We start from the raw sequence: 14,037 nt of genomic DNA, 5'->3' as shown, positions 1-14,037 counted from the left end.
TAATATCGTCTCTGTGGTTTGCGCTTTACAGAGCGAACTACTGAACCAGCGTCAGTCTTTTACTGCAGCCGTCCTCTCTTTACATTCGATGTTTAAGACCCCAGGAGAGGAGATGTCGGTGGAGTGTATGTGATGACATTAAAAACAGTGAAGTGCTGCTATTTAGCCACACTGAAGCGCAGTTTCACAGCCGCCACCGGCGGCCAGCAGCCAGCGCTTCTCCTGCCGGCGCTCAGCAGAAGTTCAAACCCACATTTGAATCAGTAGAAAATTCGACTTCCTCGTTTAGGTACGAGAGGAGTCTGGGTTATATAGCGCTCTAAAAATAGCGCTGATTTAGTCCAATGGGAGCCGGAGATGCTTCGGACCGCGCACCAACCACAACAGACAGGATGAGTCGGCTTTGGCTCGTTATTGGCCAGGGGTGGTCTGGTAGGCGGGCGATACGCTCCTGCCAGCCCATTGGTTGTCGTACAGAAACGTAATGTAATCACATGGGGGTGGGTTTGTCTGTAATTTTGAATCGGTGGGGAAGTTTGCAGTGCGCTCTCGGACTTTTGGAGAGTTCAGTGTTGTGCGCTCTCTGTGCGTCACACGCTCAAAATCTCCACTGGAAGCGCACGACTCCCGACTATTATACATGCAAATACAGCCAAGACTCCAGCTTCTCTTTGAACACAACAGGCTTCGTTTTCCCTACAAGCTTGAATTCGCTTCTACTTGTGGCTGCATCTTAGGAGTGAAATGGATGTCATCCCTATGTGTAGCATCTTCCAGGAGCTCCAAATTGTGCACGACACCGGATACTTTTCAGCTTTACCATCTCTGGAAGAGTACTGGCAGCAGGTAACGATTCGATCCCTCTATCTGAACACACAGCTTGACAGACCGTCCCGTCATCATGTGCGATTGTTGTACACAAGTGGAAGGAAAGTGCGTAATATCGGGAAACTTGCCTTCAACTGACAGCTGCCTGAGCACGTAGAAATGTCAAAGTTGTTTATGAAACCTCGCGTCTAGTTCAGTGCAACAGTTAATGTTAATCTCCCTGTTAAAAGTCGGCTTGTGTGCGTGTACAGGGGAAGTGATGCAAGTTCCCTTAATGACAGATCTCTAATATTCCTGTTATATTTCTATTTCCATTTCCAGTATTTCTAATAGAGTGCCTGTGGTACCACTGACATTGTAGCTACCTCGTTGTACTTGATATTATCATATTTCTTATATTACCACTATAATATCCCTGTGATCATTTTGAAGTGACGTGTAGTTTCATTGTGTTTTTGTTTTATAGCACGCGTAGAGGTGTGTGTTCATTTCTTTAGAGCGTTAACTTCTTATAATGTTGTTGCTGATATTTTCGGCCGCTGTTTGCTGGCTGTAGAGGCGCATCGGCTTGTGACACGATGAAATAAAAACACGCTGTGTTGCAGATTTAGCGACTGAATGGCGAGCCGTGCGTCTTTGCGCGTATCTCCTCCCCTCCTCTCCTCCACTCCCTCTCTACCTCTCTTGCTCTCTGTCACACGTACGCACACACACACACACACACCAGAGAGTGACAGACTGACAGAGAGGGAGAAAGAAAGAGAGAGAGAATGATTTCTATTCCAATTTGGCTCGACCAGGAGGTCCCTGGATGACAGAACAGAGGAGTTTTATACTGAAACCGAGGGAAGGGCTGAAGTCGCTTCTTGTTCGGGTTGGGAAATGAAATGAATTCGTCTCGGTCCTCTGCTGTCTCTCCGTCTATCAGATCTCTTCGGGCTTCGGGCCAAGTCGCCCTCCCAGGCATTTAAAGCTCGCATGGGATTTATCCAGCACTGCTGACGAGAAACATTTGCTTTGAATGTTTTCTTTCTCATTCCCAAGTTACTACGATGTTCCCACAATATTCCTATTTGACACATAGCGTCTATGTGAAGTTGTATTGCTCTTTTCCTTCCTAATAATCTCCTATGGTAAAGTCCATCTGCTCCTGAGTTGAGGTTTATCTTATATCCTTATGGAAATTCTAATGTATGGCTGTAAGATTTGAATAACCTTGTTGTTGGGGCTTGCTCTTCTCCCGTTATTTACATGTCATGTTTCTTTAAAACTGATCTCTGAGTCTGCACACTTCTTTTGAAATTCTCCAGTGATGTAGCCCTTCAGTACGCATGCTCTATGTTGCACATGCCTCTGTACTATGAGCAGCCAAACTGGGCCATCCCCTTCTCTCATGTGAACACTTTTTGAGATTTGAAGAGGTGACTCTGTCTGATCTTTCACAAAAATGTTCAAGAAAAGTTGGAAAAAGTGAGAGAATAATATTTATCATGTGACCCTTGAGACTTGGCCTCTGACCTCAAGCTGTCTGCACTATTGGTTTATCAAATGTGCTTTAATGGAATTATGGCTGTAAATTGAGATCTGCTTCATTAGGAAATTGCACAGGCCCATTTGCCCTCATATCTGGCCTGTGCTCGGTGCCTGCAGCGGGCTGAGGAAGTGCTCTCTCACTTCCTTTTCAAAGAAAATAAGCCCACAATCCACAGTAGCTCTTGCAGTATTCATGCCAGGCTTTTTATGGACCCCCGTGAACCAGACCTCCCTCCTCTCAGTCCCCAGTGTGCTATGTTATTTCTAGCGATGCCTCTGAATGCATTATTAAATCCACATTATGTTGAATAATTGATAGATTTAAAAGATCTACAAGCACTTCCCTAACCCAGTGGGGGGCTCTGTAGCATATGTAAATTTCATGCCCAACCCTAACACACACCTAAACACACTCACACACACACATACGCACAACCATGCATGCGTTTGCGGGTAAGAGCACCTTGTTCTTGCATGCTCTCTGAAGGAAATGCGGTGCTTGTAATCTTCCCTGATATGGCCTCAGAGGGCACCCTTAGAATGTACTTGACTATCCTCTGCATAGGACATTGTGTCTTGCCTCGTTCATGCTGGCAGGAAGGAAGCAGGACCAGTGGTGTTGGTGTCACAGCATTTCCCCCTCCTGCTGCTGCTGCTGCTAAGAATAAACACAGCGTATAGAGGAACACCAGAGTTTGTGTTTCCCGTAAAAATAAATGACTTGTTTTGGTGTTTTAGGGACTTTCCGGTTGAAGAGATGCGTTGTGTTACAGGCCTCAGGCTCTGTGCAGCCGTGAACTCACTGCTGTCTTGTCTTCCCTCCACACAGACATGCCTCGAGCTGGAGAGGTACCTCCAGAGCGAGCCCTATGTCTCAGCCACAGACCTCAAATTTGAGAACCAGGAGGACTTGTGGAGCAAGCTGATGCTCGCCTGCGGGGACAAGTCAAATGACCCAGACCCAAAGATCCCCCACATTAAGGAGGAGGAAGACAATCAAGACAACCAGCATGTCGACGCTGGCGGCTTCAACTCTGACGCCAGCAGCGAGGCTTCAGACAGCTCCGAGGAGCTCTCCCCTACCCTTGACTTCTCCTCCAGCTCTTTGACTGACATTCTAGGCGACAGTGGCGAAGACCTGGGCTCTGCCATCATCAGCACACCGCCATCCTCACCCGAGCTGAGCAAGGAGGGCTCTGTAGCCCAGGTGTGGAATGGGATACAGACTGTGCTGCACTCACCTGGGAAAATAAGGACTGGGGGAATGGAGAGGACCCTGGAGAGGTCAGGGCTGACCAGCGGGGAGGCGTCACCTGATGGGAGGAGGCGGGTGCACAGGTGTCAATTCAACGGATGCAGGAAGGTGTACACCAAGAGCTCTCACCTCAAAGCACACCAGCGCACACACACAGGTAAAGCTGTTTGACGCTGAGATGCTTTTATCACTGCCATGCAAATGATCATGTCATGAGTGCAGCCTCACTGGAGGGGAGGGGGTTGGTACCGCCCCGTCATGACATCATGTTTTCAGAAGGAAAAACTCATCTGAAGAGTAAAAACCTCTCCAAAGTGAAAGCAAAAGCAAATCAGATGTTAATTTCCAGCTCAAAGTGGTGAAAATGCTCCCACATACTTTGAATTGTTTGTCAGGAGGAATGCCCTCAACTGTGACCTAATTCACACAGAGAAACGTGACTTCATGAAGGGGGAAGGGAGACAGAGAGCGAGAGACAGGAGGGGGAGGGATGTTCTTTTGTGGCCAAGCAGCACCCAGAGGATGTGGATCCTGAAAACAAATCAACAGTTCTCAGATTTCACCATGGGAAAAGACTCAGAAAACTTGCCTGTTTGCATTCGCAGTCAAAGAGAAAAAAAATGAAAGAAATTATGGGAATCTGACATTTGTAGGGTTTTGTCCAGGGTTCAAATGTGAGCCGTTTCTCTCGTCACCTTTGACCTCTGCCAGGCTGTTCACAGCTGTGTCGCCCATTAGCAGAGGAAGTCACATTCCTAGCATCCTTCTCTGACCATGTTAGCCACATGGTTAATGGCCTTTAGGACCATTAGGAACATTCTCTATTTTTTCCTGCAGCTCTCCCCCATTACATAAGCCGTCTACTCGAGCAGCTCCTTAAAGCTGCATACCACAGCTCTCAAAACCCACAAGGCGCAAGATTGTTTTTCTCCTGAATGCACAGTAGTCAGCCCAATCTGCTTAGCACCTGCTTAGGATCATATTTTCTCCAAAATCCCTGTTGTAATACCTCTCGGACTGTAAAGAACTGTAAATATTGGCTACATGTCTGCAGAGTTGCATTTTGAAATGTCAAATATCCTGGTGCTTTGATTGATAGCTTAGAATGACTACAAACCACGTGTCAGAGGGCAAATAATTACAGTGACATGAAAAGATTGGGTAGAAAGATTATTTGATAAAAATCAGCATATGAATAGACTGGCAGCAGTTTATTTTAGGAGTGAGAGGTGAACTCTTTACAAAACTGCAGAAACCCATTTGTTAAGGACAAAAAGCAGCTGAACATATAAAGAATCTATCATTCAAATCATTCTATGGGTTTTGAAAGCTTTATGATTTTTTGATAGATAATGCACTTCCTGTTTATGTTCTAAAGAATATTGATCTTTTGCAGGAGAGAAGCCCTACAGGTGTTCATGGGAGGGCTGCGAGTGGCGCTTTGCACGAAGCGATGAACTCACCAGACACTTCAGGAAGCACACTGGAGCAAAGCCATTCAAATGCAGTCACTGCGACAGGTGAGAGTTCTGGAACATCGGTAAATGTTCATGATAGCTGACACATAACCTGACCTTCAGCAAGTACAAAAATGAAAAAAGTTGCCCTTTTTGGATTGTCAATATCACAAGCAGTCAAGGAAGAGACCCGTGGTGCCATGATAAGACAGAATTCTTGTTCTTTCAGTGGAAGAATAATGTCTCTCAAACAAAGTGCAGTGAGTTATTGTTTGATTTCATGCCTCCTTCAGAGGATTTCCAGAATATTAACTCCCAAACACAACAGTGTAGCTGTAATCCCCTTCTCTTTACCTTTGGTCTTAAGCACCTATTCACTAACAAAGACCAAGTCACTTACATGTGCAAATTAGTTTCTCCAAATGACACATTGGGTGGACGGATGAATGAGGGTCAAGGGCAGACTGATGGGACAGGGTCCAGGTCAAGGCTTGGGATGAAAGGAGTTGAGTACAAGGGGATCGTTGATGGGTGGACGCCATAAGGTGTTGTGATGAGGAGTGGGAAGCATCTCAATGAGTCGTTGAGCTTTAATATCCCCCCGTGTGTTTCTTGTAATGACACATAATGGCATTTGACAGGAGAGTGGAGGAGAGCTAGGCATGGGCATAATACCCTGTTCATTTTATACAGTTTAAATCATAATAACTTCATTTACTGTGTTCAGTATTATTCTGTCGACTGATTCTGTCCAGTTTAGCAGCACTTTTGCTTGGTCTTTGTAACCTAGCCAACTAAAAGTGCACATGCTAACTACCCTGTTCTTCAGTTTATACTGAGGATTTTTCCCAGTATGGCAGAGAGGGTTTAAAGCAGCAAATGTAAGAGTGTGTGTATAAAATTCTCTAAGCTTTTCAAGCAAGCAGCTGAATGTTTTCTCTTTTTTGCTTTCTCAGGTGTTTCTCCCGTTCTGACCACCTGGCACTGCACATGAAGAGGCACATCTAAGATGGCCTCCTTGTCGAGAGCTCTGTGGGATGATTCTGGTTGATTGTCCCGACCTGTGGGGGATCAGCGAGGCCGGTGTGTCCTGGGAGCGTTAACAGGAGCACCGCCGTGTTCCAGGCAGTGGAAAAACATGAAGCAACGCAGGCTATTATTTGCACCATACTTAGTGCCTCCAACACCTCGCTGTGGAGATTGCTCTTGAAAGGCTTTTACAGAGGAGCGGGAGGGCGGGGAGAGACTTGAAAAAAATTTAAAAATGGGAAAAATCTGGGCTGGAGAAGATGGGAAGAGACTCTTCTGTATGGTGTTCGACGCTTTTTTCCTGGAGGATTACAAGACTCCTGTGGGGGTGCCGGTCCTCCAATGACAGTGTGTTTGCCTGTGTGCATGGGGACTGTGAGTGCCTGTGACTGGGTGCCTGTGCTGGCTTTATGGAGCAGATGGAGCTTGCATTGTGGAACGCGAATGAATGAATGACGTGGAGGGGATGTTGTTATGTGAGGGAGGTTTTTGGGGGGGATATTTGTTGTCTCTCTGAGAATGAATGCAAGCAAAAAAAGTTCTGTCTGTGCTGTTTGAGTCTATTGGCTGTGGAGTGGAGTGGGGGGGGGGGTTGTTTTGTGGAGCTGATTTTCTAGAGAGCGCCCCCTTTGTGCCCGGAGGTGGAACTACAGCTCCCTATTCAAAAGTGGGAGGTCGTTTTGTTTAGTGCAGCTATTAAATGTGCAATGTATTACGTAGCCTGTCTCAAACCATACACGCTATAAAGCTCATTTTGTTGTCCATTGTGTAAGCTCTGTATCTTAAAAGAAAAAAAAAAAACAACGGTTGTACACAAACAGTTATCGCCATTATAACAGAAGTTGCATGGGATCTGGGGATGTGTTGCTCACCTGTTTGCTTATAGGACAACAAAATTCCATTCAAGAGCAGCTACCTTCATATTATGCTATCATAGTATTGTAAAAAAAACACACATAAGGCAGTCATTTTTTTATTGATAAGTTGGGGATACCACTATTGCTTGGCAACTGTCTTGACTATGGGATTTTTGTTCTTTTTTCTTCACTTTTGCTCTTCTCTTTTTTTCTATCTGTAAATGCACTGTTGACCTTACTGATGCCTTATGTAAGTGGCCTTGTCCTGTTAAATAGATCACTCTCTCTCACACACACACACACACCAAGCGGGGGGTTGCGAATGCAGTAGTGCGTTATTGAATAGCTTTATAAAGGCTCTGATCCATACAGTCACACCTTTGCCCTTTTTGTCTCGAGACAGACTCCTCTAAACTCCCAAATAATAGAAAAAATAACTATATATCAGCTTCATAATGACTGCCATTTCTACATTTCTGTGCATTCTTTGTTGAATATATCAAAACTATATCAGAAATAAGTCATATTCTCCAAAATTACCCAGACGTGAGACAGAATTGTGGAGCACTTGGAAAAGCAATTCAGTTTTGCAATGGTTTACTACTATGTAGTATAAGATGGTGCAGATGCACGTACGTCAAGTGGGCTGTAACTTGCTGTTAAAGGTACAGAGTTTTGGAAACATGTTCTCATGAAATGTGGCATGCTCTGCCAGCAAGGTTCTGTCAAATTAAGATCAAATCAATTTATATCAGCTGATGTGTCAAAGGCTTAGTCTTAAAAGACAAGGTGTCCTTTAGAGTAATGACAACATTCTCAATCATGAGTCTGTTTTGATGTTGTATGTTTTGTTAAGTCTCACCCTCAGGCTGAGTCTTATCTTTACTCAGTCTTGGTTTAAACAACCCATGATCAGACTAAACGGTACCAAAACCAGTCTAACCAGTTCAGCTGAGCTGTGTTCAGGTCTAGAGGTTTCTGTCTTTTTCTACCGATGAACTGAGAAGAGACTAGGACCATAGTTTTGTCTGTACCATTTTCACTATATGCATGTTTTAGCTTCAGTTACATGACTTCAGCACACTCCTCTGTGGGTTGATATAACTCTCTGATCTCTCATTTATTAAAATCCCTTCAGTTCACAATTGGACAAACTCTAGCACCATTTTCCTCTCTCTAGAAAACCATTTTAAAGCCACAATGTCAATGTTTTGTCAAAAAGTAAGACATATGGAAGTGTTGAAAAAGAACGTGTCTGCTTAAAGAGTGTGAGTGATTTTAAGTGGTCATAGAACTCTGTGTCTGTCACTCAGTAGTTAACATCACAGGTAGCCTTGTTAAAAGTCAACAACTGTACAGGTGAACCTTAAAGAACATTAAAGGCCAATGTTTCTTTTTACACTGAGAAATGTCAAAAATGCAAAGATTATGTACATTGTAAACTAAGAGAATTTTGTATGGAAGCTTCTATTTTGAAAGGATATGGGACCAAAAACAAGTGCAGTGTGTTGTTTCTACATATGAACCAATAAAGACAAGAGGCTGAAGAATTACTGTAAAATAGACACACTCCATTCTCCTTCATTTGCTTCTGTAACATCTTTGTTTTTGATTTGACTGGAGAAAGGTAGAGCAAATGTACATTTTAAAAAGGCATCAATAGCACCTATACCTGTGGCCTATCATCTTTCAAGAGGAAAAAAACAACAACAAAAAAAACAAAACAAAAAAAAACAACAAAAAAAAAAACTTTTCAGACGTGAATTGTTCTGGACACTTGAATTGTTCTAATTTGCATTCTGGTGCCCGCTAAGTATTATGTTTTTTTGTTAGTTTGTTTGTTTGTTTTGTTTTTAAATTTGCCATGTGATCCTTCTGAACTTTTCAAAGACCTGCAAAGATGCCCTATCTTTAGCTAGAGAATCTTTATTGGATAAACATGGAGATAAAATATGAGGCTCTATTTTTGTTTGTTTTATGTTATAACAAGATTTTTTCATTTGAAATTGTTTTGTAAAATAGTTTCTGTATGAATGTATTTTTTATTGGAAAATCGATAAAAAGAATTTATTGAATCTACAAGTGTTTTTTTGTTTTTATTTCTCCTGTAGTCCTCCCATGACACAGTTAACCTGAAAGTGTTTGTTAACAGGATATTCAGTAGATTCCCAAAAGGCAAATTATCTCTGTTTTCTTTCCTTTCCCAGACAGGTCAAAGGTCAGGTCAGCTACAGAACTGTAGCACACTGGCAGGGATTCAGTGACTGGAACGAGAGATAGTTAGATGGCAGTCGTCTGTAATTCCTTTTTAAAACCATGACACCAAAGTATTATTTTTTCTTATTATCAACAAATCCCATGAAAAAGCTGTCAAACCCATTTGTTCTCATTGAAGATGAAAATCTTTGTAAACAGGTCATAAATATTAAGTTATTTTTTGAATTTCATAAGATTTGTTGACAATAAGAAACATACAGAATATCACCAGCGTTATCCTTTAATTGCTGGTATCTGGGAGCACAGCAATCTGGGAAAACACTAAAGAGTGGACCACAGGAACAACAGACATGAGGTTTTGAGCAAACCCCCACCAAAAATTATTTGGAAAAGAAAATGAAGGCAAGTTCAAAGCAACTGAAAATTGTGACCTAAACTGTCCATCACAGCTGAAAGACCATTTTCCTGGTTTGACACTGACCTATCATACATACTGTTAGCTGTGCACGCACAATGTTTCCCTGCATTAAGGGATTATTACTGACGTTTTAGATGTGTTTAAATTTTCCAATTTTAAATTCTAATTAAATGATTCAGTTTATCTGGATAAACTGTTGGCTTGTTTAAACCTGTCACCTCCAGTGTTTGATTGTTGGAATGAATTAATTGCAGGAATGTCACCATGTTCCCAGAGACGGGAATTGTCCATTTCATGACCCAAAACTCCCTATAGAAGCAGCTGGGATAGACTTCTTAAGGCATGTACAAATCTGTCAAAGATGAGAATATTTTGATTATCCTTGGACATATCCATGATCAGGATGTTGAAGATGGAAAGCTTATCTCAAGTTCAACATTTGGTAGAATGTGTATTGTGGGGACAATCTGTTCCTCCTGCTTCAGCCAAGAGCGCAGAGTTTTCATCTTACTCTCCAAGAAATTTATGCAAATTCAGTTGTGCCGCAAACAAATCCCAGATAAGAGCTCTGCACACTACACAGACAAATAGCCTCTTCATCTCCGATTGCAAGCTCAAAGTGCTTCAGCTTTAACACTGCTCCACCAATCCAGCCACGCTCCGTGCCCCAAAGCCCCTAAATAAATGAAGCACTCTCAAAGAGTTTTTCTTTTTTAAAAAAAAGATATATTCATTGGTATTTTAATTAAAATTGCCAGAACTAAAAACTATAAAATATAATAAAGCAAAAAAATAGGATTAAATAAAGAACACACATATATGGAGACAGGGAGGCCAACATTTTTTATTGTCTTTCAAAAGATCTCATACACCCTGAAATAATTTGTATGTATGTAATATGTATTTGTATTTGTGTTCCAAGTACTGGGTAATTGGGCACAGTCATCACTGAAACTCCCACATTCCCAAATACAGCACAGAGAATAAGACCCTGGTATCCTCCAGCCCTGACTGACCAGACTGCCCACAACAACCTGCTACTCCAGTTCCTACTGCTACAGTAACTTTACCTCATATATCTACTTCTTTAATTTGAGGGAATAATTTGAGGAGTAGATTAGTGATTCAAGGCCAAGAATTATTTATTCAAGGGAATAAACTTATTCATTTCAAGGAAGGAATTATTCATTTGTGCACACACATTTTACTCTTGATACCTGCCGAGTATCAGGAGTAAGAGGTATAACTTAGCAGACTCTTTTTTCAATACCACCTTAAAGCATGTGAACTGTATGTACAGTATGTGCAGCTTTGGGACTGGTCCAATGGGAGTCAAACCTCCCATCTTGGCAGAGTTGCTGCTTTGTTCTGAGAATGTATTCACATTCAGAGCTATCAGTGAAATGAATGAGAACATTCAAGGTCGACCAGGAAAACAAGATCCTCCCCATAGCAAGGTTTCACCACATGCACATATGTATACACACACACACACACACCTCCCCCTCCTCTGAGCTCATATGTCCTGTGGGCCTGTGGTGGGGGGGGTTGCTTGTTAAACCAGAAGGAAAGTGGAGGTCAGCGACCCCTCATGGGGATGGTAGTCCATCAAATCCTCATCACCAGGAATTAAAGTGACTAACAAAGTAAAGAAAAAATGTTAAGTAAACTAAAAGCACTGGTGAGGATTAGAGATCACTGTCATGATGGGGTTGGATGGTTTTGATAAAGTTAAATTTTAAATTGAAGAATAAAAAAACATTGACTGTTAGTAAGAGACAAACCAAAAAAAAAAAAAAAAAAAACACGCTGGTTGAATGAGATCTTTCTGTAACAGCACTGGTGGTCATTAATCCTCCATACATTGCACTGAAGACTGGATGGCTTCTCCAAACCCTGTCTACACAGACAGTGATGAAGAGGTCTGGAGGTCTGAGGGGGCTGGGACTCTGGCCAGACGCTGGGTATGGCGCCTGATGGATGGGCATTCCTCAGCCTTCCTCCCCCTCTGAACCCCCACTCATTCGCCCCTTCCCAAACTCTCTCCTCCCCAAGGTGATGAACAAGCTCATTACTATGGCAGTCTGATAAAAGGAGGCCATTATCTTTTCACAGTGCACTTTGAACTCTGACAAAGGAATCTACTCCTCCTTCTCTCCAGCTCCTGGTTACGTAATGCAGTCACGGCACAGTGAAACAGGTGGCTCACTGCCAATGTTTTCAGTGTATCCCACGCTGGAATCTTCTCTAAGATACCGCCATGGCCACATACACAGAATTCTAGACCATCAGTGAACTAAGTCTATCTCTATTGCTATCCTACCATGATGCTTCTGTCAACAGAGGTGGAGTTTGTCATCTTTACCGGCATTACGAAAGACCAGTAGCATGACATGATCACGAGATTCTTTTATTTGAGAGAGGATATTATTAGAGACCGGTATCTATTTCTAATACCCTCTATTGTTTGCATGTATTCATAGCCAGTATGGTACTGGTACAAGAAATTCTATTTGCTTATTTAATGTATTTACTTTACTAATGACTCAAAGTGTAGTTTTTGTATTTACAGTATTACAGTCACCTATTTGGAGGCAAAATATCAGCCACACAATTCCAGTAATATTCCACAATTCCAGTATATATGGGGTTTCTGTGACAGGTGGCGTGCAGGAAGTGGTGAAATTCATCAAACTAAACAAGCCCAACATTTTCACAATTTGATATTATAACACACTAAGAAATAAGACTGAACAGGTGGAAAATGTTTTTAAGTGAGAAATATATGTCCCAGTTTTATAGAATGATGCAATGATGTAAACTTTGCTTCCAGTACCATTTTGGCAGTGTGCTCTGCTTTTCAAAATAAAGATGTTTTCCATGAGAGCACAAATGTTATGCTTGGTTCCAAAATAAGACATCACCTCTTGAAAAATATAATGTTGCCAAAAATGCTTGGGTTTGCGTGTGATTGTGTTAATCTGTGAAGAAAGAAACGACTGGAAGCTATTCTTTAACAACTTTGCCTACAGAATATGAACACCCCCCGAGGATACAAACATGTAAATGTTTTAAGAATGAGACGATGGACTGAAAATAGCAGTTTTCTTTTAAACACAGTACATAGTATTTTGGCAACAGAGTGTGTCCCTGAAGCCAGAGCAGCTGCTTGGGCTCCATTTGGCAGCAGGGTGCCGGTGTGTCCTTAAAGTAACTGTGAGTGTCTTTGAGCAAGACAATGAATTAATTTATAAGTATGTATGTGTTTATTTAACACAACAGCCACCAGCACTTTGTCTTTTCTGCACTACTACTACACCAACAAAATTTCATAAGTGTAATATATTATAGATTTAGTCACTAAATATCAATTGTTGTAGCGGAGGCTGTGTACTGGCTGAGGGGCAAAACCAAGGGTCGTAAAGTGGACAGGCCTTTGCTGTGGCTCATGAAGCTAATATTCCTGTGACTGTACAGAACGATTGAAGACATCACAGAGGAGTGAGTGTATCTGTACCTGCACTAAGAGCTCAGTGAGTCACTCAGACTAAAACTGTAAAGGTTGGGGATAAGGACTGAGTTTTTGATTAGTAGGGGGATATGTACACCTTATTCCCAGCTGTGACACCCCTGTGACTAACTCATCCACAGTCGGCTCAGGTGAAACTCACTGCACGTTTGAATGTAGAAAACTTGAAAACACAACGCCCTGTGAGTCTTCATCAAGGTCACAGCAACTTTTCTCTCCTCGTTCACAAAAAAAATCCATAAACACATCCCAAACCACCACCACCCCACACACACGTATACACACACACACATAAAGGAAAAACTCACTCACACACACTCGTACCTCTTTCCCTCAAGGTTTGCGAAGCCCTGTTTGAATTCACCTATCACCATGACAACTACTCTCTCTTTACCGGCTGTGCCCGTGGGAGGTTTTCGCCCAGCCTTTTCTAATTTCACACTGTGTGGATATCTCCATTCAGTAATTACAATCCCATCCATTCTCATTTTCCCTGTCCAGACAATGTGCCCTGGATATACACAAAAAAAATCTACTGCTTCTCTACACACATAGACACACATTAACTTTGCACAAACACACACAAGTATAGACCCCCTGTGTTCACAGACACATAAAGAAACAGGGAGAGTGTGTGGTTGTATGTGTGTGTGAGGGAGAAAGAGATAGAGGGAAAGAGACAGATGTGAACTGTCACAACTACAAATTCACCAGCGCACACAATCACACGCAAACCCAATCGCTCTTAAAATCCAATTACAAGCCGACCTCCAGTCTGTAAAGTTAGGCTCATTGTTAAAAAGTTAATAATTGCAAAACAACAGCAACTCAAACCAATATGATCTGAGTAGCAAGTAGGAAACAACAGATAAGCAGTGTATATAGAAATAAGACAGGATGAATCACAGTGTCCT

The 14,037-nt window shown here is 42.3% G+C and overlaps 1 protein-coding gene across 1 annotated transcript; it reads left to right on the top strand.

The window, feature by feature from the left end:
- The first annotated feature begins 524 nt into the window (after positions 1-524).
- On the top strand, positions 525-9,041 carry LOC108880956 (Krueppel-like factor 6). The gene is made up of 4 exons (XM_018672712.2): positions 525-846; positions 3,191-3,773; positions 5,013-5,136; positions 6,030-9,041. The coding sequence occupies exons 1-4, from the start codon at positions 745-747 to the stop codon at positions 6,079-6,081; spliced, it is 861 nt and encodes a 286-aa protein (XP_018528228.1). The 5' UTR covers positions 525-744; the 3' UTR covers positions 6,082-9,041.
- Positions 9,042-14,037: the final 4,996 nt, after the last annotated feature.

Source organism: Lates calcarifer, linkage group LG4 (assembly GCF_001640805.2).
Source record: "Lates calcarifer isolate ASB-BC8 linkage group LG4, TLL_Latcal_v3, whole genome shotgun sequence".
Taxonomy (NCBI): domain Eukaryota; kingdom Metazoa; phylum Chordata; class Actinopteri; family Centropomidae; genus Lates; species Lates calcarifer.
This window is presented reverse-complemented; position numbering and strand designations above follow the sequence as displayed.